Genomic DNA, 15430 nt, shown 5'->3' with positions numbered 1-15430 from the left:
TCCATGGAACACAATTTGGGAAACCCTGCTCTTATCCATGCTAATGTTCTATAATCTAAACCCATATTCTCCAATTTATGCAACTGTCTACCATGCTGTATTCTGTCCAAAGCATTAGCAAAATCCAAAAGTATCATGGTGTATCCATTCCCCTTGTCTAGTTCAATGGTAACATTGTTATAGAATGTGAGCAAGTTGCTAAAACATGACCTTCCATTAGTAAATCCATGTTGCTCGTTGCAAAATAGAGATTTACTGTCAACCCATTTCTGAAGTTGAGTCCTAAAAATTTTTCCAAAATCTTCACCACCATTCCTGAGATAGTGATCGGTCGATAGTTGGATACATTGGTCTTTGCACCACCCTTGTGCAATGAAATTACCATACATTCTTTCCATTCCTGCAGAATCTTCCCTGTTCTGAGACTCATATTAAACAGCCTGGTCAAAGGAATAGGAATCTCTTATATATTTTTAAATAATTTTAATTATTTTCAGCCCAATAGTTTTAATCCATGAACACGTGACTGTATACATAGAGGGATTCCAATTTAATGCATACGCTCTACTTTTTCTTTATTCAATTCCTGATTGTTGTTTGCTGATTGTACTGTGATATCTTGCAATATATGTGATGAAATATTTGCACAATAAATTTATTTTTACTGTGGTATTAACCCATTATTCTATAATTATGGATACTCCACAGGTGCCATTATACAAGAAAGAATATAATGTGAATCTGATATCACAAGAAGAGTGATACGCTCAGTAGCACTGTAAAAAGCAAGCTAAGAGAGTGTATTATAAAAATAAGCTGAACATACTAAAGGAAATCTAACAAAAGTTTAATATGGAAAAATAACCTTAGTGAATCAGATAGTATGAAAGCATCAGATGGAAAATAAATAGTTGAGATATTAAGTATTCCCTTTAGTAAGGTATATATATTCTGTGTAGACTCATTATTTCTCTGGATGCTGAGGGAAAACTGGATGAAAATGTATAGGTAGATAAGTTACAGGTATTAAAATTATTTCAAGAGCATTAAGTGGGATTGGATGGATACTGCAGTAATGTACAATTAGTGCAATGTTCATGGTTGTACAGTGAGTGATAAGTGATGCCTGATTTCTAATGAACTGAAGGAGAGCAAGATAATTCCATTACAAGGGAGGAAGCTAGAGATATTGGCAAATTATAGATTAGTATTTTTGTTGTAGTCATCATGGTATTGGAAAGGACCAGTAAGGAATTAAATGCATCCAAAGGTGGGTAGATAGCACTAGGACCTTCTGTAGAGAACAGCATAGTTTCATTAAATGCTGCTAGGCACTGTGAGTATGCAGTTGTTATTATTATTATTCAGGCCTCCATTCAGTAAAAAAGACTCATTGCAGGAGGTCCTTCCTAGAACACACAAAGCCTATCAAGACTCATTGCAGGAGGTCCCTCCTAGGAAACACAAAGTCTATCATACCACTCTTTAAACTCATTGACCATTCTCGCTCTCACCACTCTATCAGGCAATGCATTCCATAGTTCAACAACCCTCCATGCAAAGAAACCACTCCTCACCCTCTTGCTCGCTGTTTTCTTCCATAACTTCCAGGGATGGCCCATTGTCATCACTCCTTCCACAGTTCAACCAAGTTAAAGAACTCCCCAGTGTCAACTCTGTAACCATCTCTCAACAGTTTAAAAGTCTCAATCATATCACCTCTCCTTCTTCTATCCACCAAACTCTGCGGTGCACATTCCCTCAGCCGATTCTCATAATTAACATTGTACAGTCCTGAAACCATCTTTGTTATCTGCCTTTGTACCCTTTCCACAGTTAATTTATCCCCTTCAAATCCTGGGAACCAAATCTGAGAACAATAGTCTAAGTGTGGTCTGATCAGAGACTTATACAACGGAATGATAACCCTTTTATCTCTGCAGGTCAGTGTCCTTCTCATAATTGCAGCAATCCTCTGTGTTACCTTCACTATCTTTGCAATGTGTCCTCTAAATTTCAGGTTTCTATCAATCATCAACCTCAGATCTCTTATCTCCCCTACTTCCTCCAGTATAGTTCCTCCAATTGAGTATGCAGCATCCATCATTGTGTCCCAAACCTTGAGACCTTACATTTTGCTGCATTAAACAGACACCTCCAGTCATTTGCCCATCTGTCTAGCTTATTCAATTCCTCTTGCAGGGCTACTACATCTGCACTATTACTAATAACCCTTCTCAGCTTCACATCATCCACAAACAACTAAATATCTCCCTGCAATCCACTGACAATGTCAATGATATAAAGGTTAAACAACATAGGTCCTAGTACTGAGCCCTGTGGGACCCCACTTTCAAGGATGTAACCTTCTACATCCTTGAAACTGCCCCACCATACACAACTCTCTGATGCCTATCGGACAGCCAATCCTGAATCCAGTTGACCAACCTGACATCCAAACCCATGTACTGCAACTTAAATATCAGTTTATCATGTGGCACCCTGTCAAATGCCTTCGCTAAATCCAAGAAAATGGCAGTATATGCTTTTCCCTCATCTACTGCTCTTGTAACTTTATTATAAAAGGCTAGTATAATACTAAAACAAGAGGCCCCTTAACAAATCCATGTTGACTCTCACAGATAACATTACCCTCATCTGCCAAATGCTGTATACAGTCCCTCACTAATTTCTCCAAGATCTTAACAACTACTGATGACACACAAAACTGGCCTATAATTAGACATCTGCAGTCTGTCGTCCTTATGCAATCTCACTATCTTAAATTCCTTCCATTCCCTGGACACCTTTCCTGTAGCCAGACTTTTGTTTAAAAGCCAGGTCAAAGGACCTGTCAGTTCTTTAGCATATTCTCTCAAAACTCGTAGTGAAATACCATCCAGTCCCACAGCTTTACTGACATCCAGAGCACTCAGTATTTAGAACACACTCTCCTCCTGCACCTCTAAAGCTCAAACCTGCCCTATTCTTCTAGTATTAAAATTTACTCCTCCAGGATGAAATACTCCAACAACGTGTTCATTGAATAATTCCACTATGTCCTCTGAATCAGTCACACTATTCCCATTTTTATCCCGCAATATCATTCTTCCATAATCATTTCTCCTCGTACTGGTCACATGGCTAAAACATTCCCTAGGATTTTCTTTGGATCTTAGGGCCAATCTCTTATCATATTCCAGTTTTGCATTCCTTATCATACTAGTCACTCTCCTGGGCTGTTTCTTATATTTTTCATGCATCTGCTTTTCACCTGTCTCTTTATATCTCTTCCATAGTTTCTTCTTCACATGCAGTTCCTGTTTAATATTGTTTGTCATCCACTTTACTCCAACTTGTTCTTCACTTTTACTAGTGCTGATAACAAATATTACTTCACAATTTCCCAAGCATTAATGATATCCTGGCCTTCCAATTCCTCCTGCCATGAAACTTCCCCAAGTTGATTTCTGTATTATCTGCATCAGTCTTGTAAGTGGTGCCATCCTGTGTGAAGTGGTTTGTCGTTCTGACTGCTTTTGTTTTGTTAGAAGCAAGTTTCCCAATTTTTTGATAGCTGACCACAAGGAACAGGGAGAGTGTGTGTGAAATTTTGTTTTTGGGTAAAACTGCAGCTGGAACTATTGTTATGCTCTGTCAAGCCTTTAAGAATGATTGCAGAGATTGGTTGTTGCAGTACAACAATGTCCCAGCCCACACAGCCTTGTCTGTACAACAGTTCTTAATGAAAAACAAGATGGCAGTTGTTCTCCATCCTACCTACTCATCCGATCTCTCTCGCCCTGTGACTTTTTTTATTTCCATGGATAAAGAAAACCATGAAATAGCAGTGATTTGTTGATGTGGACAAAGTGAAATAAAAGTTGCTGGAGGCCATTAACAACATTCCAGTTGAACAGTTCCAGAACTGTTTCCAGCCCTGGAAAAAAAAAACTTTGGGAGAAGTGCATTGACTCACATGGAGAGTACTTTGAAGAAGACTAAAATATGGCATTATAAACTTTAATAAATGCTTTTTTTTAAAAAAATAATTAAAGTTATTTTTGGGTACCCCCCTCATATTTTAGCAAACTGCTTATGCTCAGTAAGAGTAGTATTGGATACTTCCGGATTTTGCCAATGCAGTTAACAGGATTTTGTATTGGAGGTTGTTATACAAACTTTAAAAGATGAGTATGCAACACAAACATGTGACATGGATTTGGAGAGACAAGAGACTGTGATTTGTGACCATTGGTTTACCATGGTAATCTGAACTTGGCTATTGTTGTTTAACTTGCATATTAATGATGTTGGCAAGGATTTTGAGAGTGATATCCAGTTACTTGCTGATGATGCTAAGTTAGAGGAAAATGATAGGGGACATAACCAATAAAGAATCATTGCAGTTTGACTTGAGCAGACTGCTTATATGGACAAATGACAACAGGTATCAATTCTATATTGTGAAGTGTAATGTTATGCATTTGGAATTGCAGGCAGAGTAGTACAGTGGTATCTCGCTAATCCGAACTAATAAAAACCGTGCACGTTCGGATTATCGAAAAGTTCAGATTAGCGAATTTTCCTCCAAGAGGCAACAATAACTAGCGTTTAAGACAAAAATAATCAGATTCTAATGGTACATGAATTTAATTCTGTAAATAAATGAAGTAACTGATAGAAAACAAAAAGCTACTGTACTGTAATGTAAAACAAACAAAAAAATAATAATAATAATACAATACACAAGTTTATTTTAGTAAAAAAATTTAATTTGTATGTACCTTATTGTTGAGGATTTTGATTTAATAAAATTGCATAGTTTAGTACGTAACTTAATTTGCGTAAAAAATATCACTTTCTTGTACACAACACAAAAAAAGTTTTACAAAATAATACAAAAAAAAGTTTATTTCTTTGTAAAAAAAGTCACTGATTTTCTTTTGCTTCTTGGAAGCTAAATTTTTTTCGAATGCTTCTTCTCGGAGCTGTATTAGCAATAAAATTTTGTGGAATGGCATATCATTCTGCTTAGCACATTCTATACACATATTAAAACTGTCAACTACCTCTTCATGTTTTACTTTTTTTTCTTCGAGTTCTTCATCATCATCTTCTAATTCATTGTGTAGTACCATATTTATAATTTCAGCATCTGATTTGATTTCGAATTCACTTTCGGTTCTACCTGTAACCCATTCTGTAACATCTGTTTGTGAAATTTCAACATCTGAATTTATATTTTTAACCAAATTATGCACGTTTTGAATTTCCTCTTTTTGTGTATACTGTATTTGTGATTCATACCCACAATACAGTATGCACTGTACAGTATAAAAAAGCAAACGTGAACACACAATAAATCAAAATAGGCCTACAGTATAAGCGTACAATCGACAGTATGAAAAAAATACTGTACTGTAATAATAATAAAATAAATAATAGTTAAAATATTAATTATTAAATAAAAATAATAGCACACAAAATAATAATACGCAATAAATAAAACTTTTTTTTTCAAACCGCAGTTCGGATTACTGGAGGGTTTGGACTAAAGAGGTTTGGATTAGCGAGATACCACTGTACATTAATTAGAATGTGCTGCAAAATAGTCAATAAATCTACAGATTTGGGGGTATTGTATACAATAGAGTTAAAGGGTTAGGATGTACATTGCTAATGTGCTTAAATCATCATGCTAGATAAGTATGCTGTCAAAGAGAACACTGGCTTGTACGAAAAATGAAGTTACTCTCCCACTTTACATAGCTTTGACAAGACCAAATCTGGACTACAGTGTGCAAATAATGGTCACCCAGGTTACAAAGAGATGGGGAAGACAGAAAGATTAAAATATCTGCTAATTAGTAACTAAGATGATAACTAGACTAAGGAATTGTGCATATGAAGAAACTATATTAGTAGGAGAGACAGTGAAAGCAGAAGTACAGTTGAAGGTCCTCTCATGAAGTCCTTGGAGGTGTTCCGTAATACTAGTAATAGTAATGGTATTATACAAGCATACATGTTAGTAAGGGGATCTTGTAGTATGTACAAAAAAGTGAGATTCTGCAGCTTATAGCTCATGGAGGCAGAACTTGGGAGAGGGGGTCATCCCTTGAAGCGACTAGTAGTGTGTTTATGAAGCATTTGAGATCCAGTTTTGTCTTGCTGCTGGTAATAGGCATGGAATGGGCTGCTATGAGATGTTGTGAATGCATCTTTGGTGAAGGTGTTCAAGGAAAGATATAATATGTATTTCACTATCTAAATGGGCCTTCTTTTGATGAGTCCTTGAACATTATTATTATTATTATTACGTGATCCCTCCAGGGATTCCAAAGACTCATTGAGGATTGGGCACCTACTCTATAACTCTGTCTCCACCACTCAATCCATCAACTACACCAATGACATCTAGTATTTTCACAGACAATCACAAACATCCATGTCCACAACGGGATTCGAACCTGCAGCCTTTTGACTGGAGAGCGGATACGCTAACCACTCGGCCAACCAGGCATAATAGAAGAATTATAAATTGGCGAAACATGTAGGAGGATAAAATAAAGCTACTTGACAAAGATTATATATAAAAAAAGTGTAATAGTCTTATAATCTTGGCTATTTGGACCTCGTAGAGCACTAGCTGCATGTGTCAGCTGCAGTGCGGCATCTGGATGAGCTGAGCCAGGCAGCAATGTATATTCTTTATCAAGTGTTGTAACCATTCCTTCTAATAATTCATAAAATCCAAAAGAAAGTGCAGCTCGTAACAACCGGTTTAATTCCTTATAAAAATTTTTGGGGTCTTTTCTTTCAATTTTCTTGCATGCCTCAATATTTTTTGGATGTCTGCCTAAAGACCTGCCTGCTTTATCCAAACTACACAATTCTGAGCATAACTTCTCTTTTCAGAAGGCTTAATTGGAAATGTGAGTGAATTAACATCATCAAATCCATCTCCCATCTGACAAGCAAGAGAAGTGGGACCTATTGCAGTGAAATTACCTAACCAGGGTATTACCTCTAAACCAGGCTCAAATGTGGATAACATGAGATTTAACTTCTTCTTACTGTCTGCCCAAGAGTATAACATACTGTACCATTCACCACCCAAATGGCAAACTGTTACCATTCCTTTAACATTACCAGGTGCAGCCTCATCTGAAGTATCCACATCTTGTTTCACTGTGGATTTATTATCATCTTTAGTGTTGGCAAAGGAAGTACTAAATGACGTGACCATGCAGGAGGACTTGCAACATCTATGATATCAAGAAATCCACATATAGTTATATCTCCATTCATCTTTGACTTTATCCATTCAAAATCATGGGCTTTATTATAAGTTTCAGGAGGTGGTGAAAGTGAAATACAAAATACAAGATTTCCACAACGAAGTGTACCTGGAAGGGTTTATAGTATATATCTGCTACTTTTTGAAACATTTGCTGTACTGTTTCGAAACTTAACAATCCATCAGGAATAAACACTTGTCCTCTGCCACCATTTAAATCTATAAGTTTCTGATATAAAGAAAGGGATGCTTGAAGGCTTGGGTCATTTGGACTGTTAATACAAATAACGTGCAATTTGGATGGAAATGGTAGTGGTAATGGAAAAGATGAATCATCAGAATCCTTATTTTGAAGGTGTCTCTCAGTAGAAGACTTCAAAGAGGTTGGGCCAATACCCGAACTTCCATCTGTTAGCAACAAAACCTGACATGGTGTAGCACTTTCCCATTCTTCAATTACAATTTTTTACACCTTTTAAAGCTGCTGTCATTATGCAGATTTTATCAAAGCATTCTAATTTCATAAGCACTTCTTTTATGCTGTCAAAATCATGAGTAAATTGTACAGTTAATTCCCAAGGTGAGGAGAAAGCCACAAGAGCTACAAATTAGAGTCTGCAATGTGTATTCATATAATCCAATATGAAGTTCAATCCATGCACTGTGAGATGACGTAGCTGAAAAGATTCTGCACTATCAGGCATTTGTGCTGGTCGACACATTGACAAAGATACATCCAAAAGGATAATAATCAGCATAATCACTTTTTCTTTAGTGTCCGTTTCACTTATGATCAAGATCCACGCAGTCATTTTTTCAACTTGCTGGAAGAGCATTCTTAATAATAACTGAATAAATCTTCATGTGAATCTAAGGAAAAATTTGCAATCATGCATTACACAGTATGTTCAACAAATAAAATATGAACAAATATAGTAAAGATAAAAAAAAAATTGCTAATTTACTTACATCAACAGCAACAGCATTAATGTAGTCACTAAGATTACCATCTCCGTGTGTGAGAAGTCTAAGTCTAACACTATCAACTGAAAAAAAAAAAAATTAAGTTACAATAGACATATAATATTATTATTATTGTTATTGTTATTATTATTAGAGTCCACCAGGAGATCAACCATTCATCAAGGGAGGCCATATATTACCCACACTGGCTGTCATACTTTCTCTTTAAACTCATTCACACTAGATAATAGGCAAACTGTTCTCAGAGAAGTACTTGCATCTTTTCTATGTAACCTTTGAAATTCAAATTCCTATCCACCTGCTATGTATGTATCTATGTAAAGAGCCCTGGAAATGATGTGCTATTTTTCATAATAAATGGAGATATTGTTATTAATATCTTGATAAAAAAAAAGTTCATGTACTACTAACATGAAAATTACTGACATAAACATGTTAGTAGCAGTACTAACATGAATGTACCATAACAAGTTAGTACCACTACTAACATGATTATGGTACCTACTACATATACTACATACATATATATAATATAAATATATATGGATATATTATTATTATTATTATTATTACATCACACACCTCCAGGGAGTCCAAAGACTCATTAAGGGAGGGCATCTACTCTACAACTCTTCGTCTGACTACTCCACCAACCTTAATCATCTAACACCAACAGCATCTACCACCGACCACCACCACTAGTACTTTCACAGACAATCACAAACATCCATGCCCACAGTGGGATTCAAAACCACAGCCTTTCGGCTGGAGAGCAGATACACTAACTACTCGGCCAACCAGACTACATATATATGCAGTTGTATTGAAAAAAAAAAAAAAAATATATATATATATATATATATATATATATATATATATATGTTTAAAGTTTTTTACCTTGGTTCTACTATACATTAAAGATAGCAAGAAATTATATACTTCGTTTTAATCCTTTACCCAAGGAAGCAAAATAATGTTTTGCTCATGAATTATATTCACAGAGCTAATGATTTCACATGACTAGCCTTAGTATGTATCCATAATGCAAAGTATACACACCCTTTTGTGCTTGTGAAATGCAATGTATAATGGGAAGGGCCACTACCCAGACCAGTTTTGGCCTTTATTGAGGTCTCATCAGTGAGAGCCAGGAGGGATCCCAAGGTTGAAGTGATGATTACTTCAACCGTGGTCTAGGTCAGAGTTTCTCAAACTTTTCCTGCGACGGAACACTTCGCAAATCCTGAAATTTTAATGGAACACCTTGGTTAGAGTCGAGTATCATCGGTCTCATATTCAATGTAAAGCTAAGTGCACACTATCGCTGCAGTAGACTGTATTGCATTGCAAAAATGCGACAGCACACACTACATGCATGCTGGGCCGCAGCGCATCGAAATTGACTTTGTTTGTAACTGCATATTTCCTAGAATAGATACCTCTATACTTCACTCGTGCTCGGAGGTGTCAAAACCACCGGCAGCTGAGTCAAGGCCAGCACGTGCTGGCCATAACAGCACAATCCACATGCAAAGTAGGAAGACCTGATTTTCAAGTACGCTTGAACTTGTCACAGCATTTAAAACCATTAAGGGCTCATGTTAATTTTTATAATTTTTCATGGAACACTTATTCACTTTCTGCAGAACACTAGTGTTCCGTGGAACATAGTGTGGGAAATGTTGGTCTAGGTAGTGGCTCTTTCCATTATGCATAGCATTTTACATGTCTGAAAGGGTGTGTGTGTGTGTGTGTGTGTGTGTGTGTGCGCTTTGCATTTGTTGAAGTAATTATTACTTAACTTGGTATCTCTCCTGGATCAGGCTCCTACTGATGAAATCTCAATAAAGGTTGAGGTCTCATCATACACAAAACATCGTCTTGCTTCCTTGGGTAAAGGATTAAAACCAAGATTATAATTTCTTAGTATCTTTAATATATATATATATATATATATATATATACAGGATAGCCTCGCTTAAGGCAATTAATTAATCCATCAATTAATGCACACTAAGCGCAAAATTGCATTAATCGAATGCAATAAACAATACGAATAATTATAATTCATCCATCAGTTAGCATAAATTCGGAAAAAAAATACAGTATAAGCTATATTAGAGGATAAAGTCATCAAAGTTAATAAAAATCAATTGCTTAAATTTTTGATTCTCGTAGACAGGCTTATATGTTGGTTATGCATTTCTAAATAACTTAGGGAATTGAAACAACAATCCGAATATAAATTAAATTATACTTTAATAGATATTTCCGATATTTCGGCAATGTCACATTGCCATTTTCTAAAGGAACTTATAAAAAGGCAGGTGCACACAGGCAATAACAATACAGTAACTGAGAATGAAGATTTGAAGCTATTGTTCTCCTAGAAGTCCTGATGGTGCCCTCTGGCGGGCTAAGTAGGCGTTCTTGGCCATTGGGCTGAAGGTCTGCTGATGTATGCCTCCCAAATTTGGGGCAGTCGCATACAACCAAATTTGTTGAGGTTTGGAGAGTTTCTTATGGCAGAGGCTGATTCCATAAATAATCTTTCGAATTTATATTTGCTCCGGTGTATTATTGTTGCTTTCTTCCACTGTATTCTGTGGCGAGTATCCAGAGCATGGTCTGCAAGACCAGAATGGCTACACTTGTAAAACCGGATGTAGTCCTTATACACTCCGGTGTATTATAGCAACAATAATACACTCCGGTGTATTATTGTTGCAAGACCAGAATGGCTACACTTGTAAAACCGGATGTAGTCCTTATACACTCCGGTGTATTATAGCAACAATAATACACTCCGGTGTATTATTGTTGCTTTCTTCCACTGTATTCTGTGGCGAGTATCCAGAGCATGGTCTGCAAGACCAGAATGGCTACACTTGTAAAACCGGATACTGCCCCAAATTTGGGAGGCATACATCAGCAGACCTTCAGCCCAACGGCCAAGAACGCCTCCTTAGCCCGCCAGAGGGCACCATCAGGACTTCTAGGAGAATGATAGCTTCAAATCTTCATTCTCAGTTACTGTATTGTTATTGCCTGTGTGCACCTGCCTTTTTGTAAGTTCCTTTAGAAAATGGCAATGTGACATTGCCGAAATATCGGAAATATCTATTAAAGTATAATTTAATTTATATTCGGATCTATGTTGTTTCAATTCCCTAAGTTATTTAGAAATGCTTAAATTTTTATTTAATGTCTAACATTTGATTGAGCGATTTTTTTACAAAAACGTTAAGTAAAAAAATGTTTGAATTGTACTGGACTTTTTCATCTTGTCATTCAATTTGCGATAGCTGGAGATCACTTTATCAAGATTTCGGCAGACTTTGAAGCTTCGTTTGGTATCAGGATCAGCATCAAACAAAATTTCCTTAGTATACTCAATGTGATTGAAAACTAGCTCAAGTTCTTTTGCAGTTAGCTTCCTTATCTTTGTCTTCATATGCAAGCTGTTCTCCTAGTTGAAGGAGATCATTCTCACTTAATTGTTCTGAATGGGAATCGATCAAGTTTCTTTCTCGCATCCATCTTATCCAGTTCATTAAGTCCAAGTTCTTTTCCAACCGTGCTTTCTTCAATAATGTTAGATCTTGGATTTTGTGAATGATAAACTAACATAAGCTTGCATTTAAATCTGCCTTCTGCATTGCCTCCTAATAAAAGCATAAGATGATCTTTAGATACTTTGTATCTTGGTTGTCTTGGTTGGGAGATACTTCAGTTTTAGCTAGAAAGTGTTTGTTGGCATATGGTTACAAAAGAGACGGATTTTGTCAATGTTGAATATTTGCTGATTGTCATAATCACCCTCCTAAATTATCCTTTGCAATTCTTCATTAAACTTAACTGCAGAATCTTTATCAGAGCAAGCAGATTCCACAGTTATTCTTACGTTGTGCAGTCCAGCTTGATTTTTAAAACGGTCAAACCATTCTAAACTCGCAGTAAAGCTTTCACATTTCCTCTTGAAATTTGGTCTCTTTCAATGAGGTAAAAATATTGAGAACTTTTGCCTGAATATTTCCTGTACTAAGAGGCATTCTTTTTTTTTTTGGTTATAATCCTCAATGGCTTCTATTTGGGTGATCTGCTTTCTTAAAGAAGTAGTAACAACTTTTCCTGTTCTTTGTATTCATTGCTCTTATTTAATATAGTCCAAACTATAGACTCTCTGCATCCCAGGTCTTGCACAGTCATTGTATTAATAGTGCCACTTTCATGTCTCTTAATGACTTCCAGCTTTTCCGCTCACTGCAGATTGACAACAAAATATTTTGCTTAATGTAAAATTTCGCATAACATAAATCGGGAAATAGTATCACTTCACTCAAACATGCTAACTGATTATCACGCATATCAAATTCGCGTTAAGCAAGGTTTTCTTTTATATATATATATATATATATATATATATATATATATATATATATATATATATATATATTAAACCTGGTTTTACTCCATTTCCCAAGTAAGCAAACAGACAAATAAGTCAAGTTTGCACCTGCATGTATTGCAAGTCTAGCTGACCCATAAAGTAGTACAAGTCTAGGCAACTCGTGGTAAAGGTAGAATAAGCTCCGATCACTATTCTTAATATTTACCCTTAATGCAAAGCCCATCTCCTTGAGGAGATGTATGATGCTATGCATTAAAGGCAAGGGGGGCCACTACCCAGACTGGTTTCGACCTTTATTGAAGTCTCATCAGTGGGAACTAGGCTTAGAAATACCAAGGTTAAGTAATACGCTTATAAGTATTTTACCAAACCAAGTTACCATAAGATGCTTTGACCTTATTAAATAAAAATCTCAGGAGGAGAGATAGATATAATGATTATTATTAGTTAAAAAAAATTATTATATACATGTACATTCTTATGCACATTTGTGAGCATATATATATATATATATATATATATATATATATATATATATATATATATATATATATATATATATATACAGGGTGTTCGGGATAAATTTGACATATTTATAATTAATTATATTTTTCCGTAAGTTACATGTATTAACACACACTTCTCTTCATTTAAAAGTTTGGACCCTTCTTCATTCATATACAAGATGTCAGAAAGGATGGATAGCTGGAACCCACCTGAATCATGGAAGAGAATAACTTGTATCATGATGATTCGTGCCCGCCATCAAAATAAGGATATTACGACTGCTGCCCAATGCTCCCTGAATACAGTAAAAACAATCAGGCATGAACTAGAGACTTGCAATGGTGACTATGAGGATGTAGCAAGAAGAAAGATCCCTAGCAGACGATCTGATTGCGTTCGTACAGCAGAATTCCTCGCAAATCTGCAGGAACAGGTGTTGAAGAACCCTGGCATTGGAATTCGGGCTTTGTTCGTGGAGTTGCTAACTGTAGTCAAGCCCTGGATAACAAGGGTAGCCAATGGTAGGCCGTATGTATGGCAGCAGGATTCGGCCCCTTGCCACACCTCTGGGAAAAGTCAAAAATGGTTGTCTGAAAATTTCTACGACTTCACCAGTCCAAATGTTTGGCCTCCAAACTCCCCAGACCTTAACCCCATGGATTATTTTGTATGGGGCGCAGTTGAAAAAGACACCAATCGCACTTCCAGTAATACAAAAGCCCAGTTAATGGATAAAATTAAAACAGTTTTTGCGGCCCTTCCCAGGGAGACTGTAGCATCAGCTTGTTCGAGGTTCCGAAGCAGAATTGAAGCTGTGATCGATGCTAATGGTGGTTATTTTGAGTAAATCTTGTTGATAGTATTGTAATTAACTCTGCCTGTAATGTTTTTTTGTCAATTCATTAAATTTAATAGATACAAAGAAGATTTTCTTTTTCCTTACGAAACTGTCAAATTTATCCCGAACACCCTGTATATATATTTTGACAGTTTCGTAAGGAAAATATATATATATATATATTTATATATCTATATATATATATAAATATATAAATGTAGAAAGTATTTTACCTTGGGTAAATAAATGTTAAAAATACCAAGCAATTTTAAACCTGGTTTTACTCCATTTCTCAAGTAAGCAAACAGATAAACAAGTCAAGTTTGTGCCTGCAAGTGATGCAAGTCTAGCTGATCCTACAGGCAGTGCAAGACCAAGGCAACTCGTGGTAAAGGTGGCATCAGCTCTGATCACTAATCTTAATATTTACCCTTAATGCCAAAACACATCTCCAAGAAGGGGATGTATGATGTTTTGTATTAAAGGCAAGGGGCCACTACCCAGACTGGTTTCGACCTTTATTGAGGTCTCATCAGTGGGAGCCAGGCTAGAAATACCAAGATTTAGTAATACAGAGCTTCTAAGTATTTTACCAGAACAAGTTACCATAAGGTGCTTTAACCTTATTAAATAAAAATCTCTGGAGGAGATATAAATGTAGAAAGTATTTTACCTTGGGTAAATAAATGTTAAAAATACCAAGCAATTTTAAACCTGGTTTTACTCCATTTCTCAAGTAAGCAAACAGATAAACAAGTCAAGTTTGTGCCTGCAAGTGATGCAAGTCTAGCTGATCCTACAGGTAGTGCAAGACCAAGGCAACTCGTGGTAAAGGTGGCATAAGCTCTGATCACTAATCTTAATATTTACTCTTAATGCCAAAACACATCTCCAAGAAGGGGATGTATGATGTTTTGTATTAAAGGCAAGGGGCCACTACCCAGACTGGTTTCGACCTTTATTGAGGTCTCATCAGTGGGAGCCAGGCTAGAAATACCAAGATTTAGTAACACAGAGCTTATAAGTATTTTACCAGAACAAGTTACCATAAGGTGCTTTAACCTTATTAAATAAAAATCTCTGGAGGAGATATAAATGTAGAAAGTATTTTACCTTGGGTAAATAAATGTTAAAAATACCAAGCAATTTTAAACCTGGTTTTACTCCATTTCTCAAGTAAGCAAACAGATAAACAAGTCAAGTTTGTGCCTGCAAGTGATGCAAGTCTAGCTGATCCTACAGGTAGTGCAAGACCAAGGCAACTCGTGGTAAAGGTGGCATAAACTCTGATCACTAATTTTAATATTTACTCTTAATGCCAAAACACATCTCCAAGAAGGGGATGTATGATGTTTTGTATTAAAGGCAAGGGGCCACTACCCAGACT

The 15430-nt window shown here is 36.1% G+C and overlaps 1 protein-coding gene across 1 annotated transcript in view; it reads right to left on the bottom strand.

Moving 5' to 3' along the window:
- Positions 1-15430, bottom strand: part of LOC150108517 (receptor-type tyrosine-protein phosphatase mu-like) — a 1155664-nt gene that overhangs the window by 84542 nt on the left and 1055692 nt on the right. Inside the window, exon 41 of the mRNA XM_090415942.1 lies at positions 8273-8349. Coding sequence (XP_090272068.1) covers positions 8273-8349 — 77 coding nt within the window. The remainder of the gene's footprint in view (positions 1-8272; positions 8350-15430) is intronic.

Source organism: Typopeltis vanoorti, chromosome 3, assembly GCF_054136105.1.
Source record: "Typopeltis vanoorti isolate ZY-2024b chromosome 3, IOZ_Tvanoo_1.0, whole genome shotgun sequence".
Taxonomy (NCBI): domain Eukaryota; kingdom Metazoa; phylum Arthropoda; class Arachnida; order Uropygi; family Thelyphonidae; genus Typopeltis; species Typopeltis vanoorti.
Note: the sequence above shows the minus strand (reverse complement) of the source record. Positions and strands in the feature narration are given on the sequence as shown.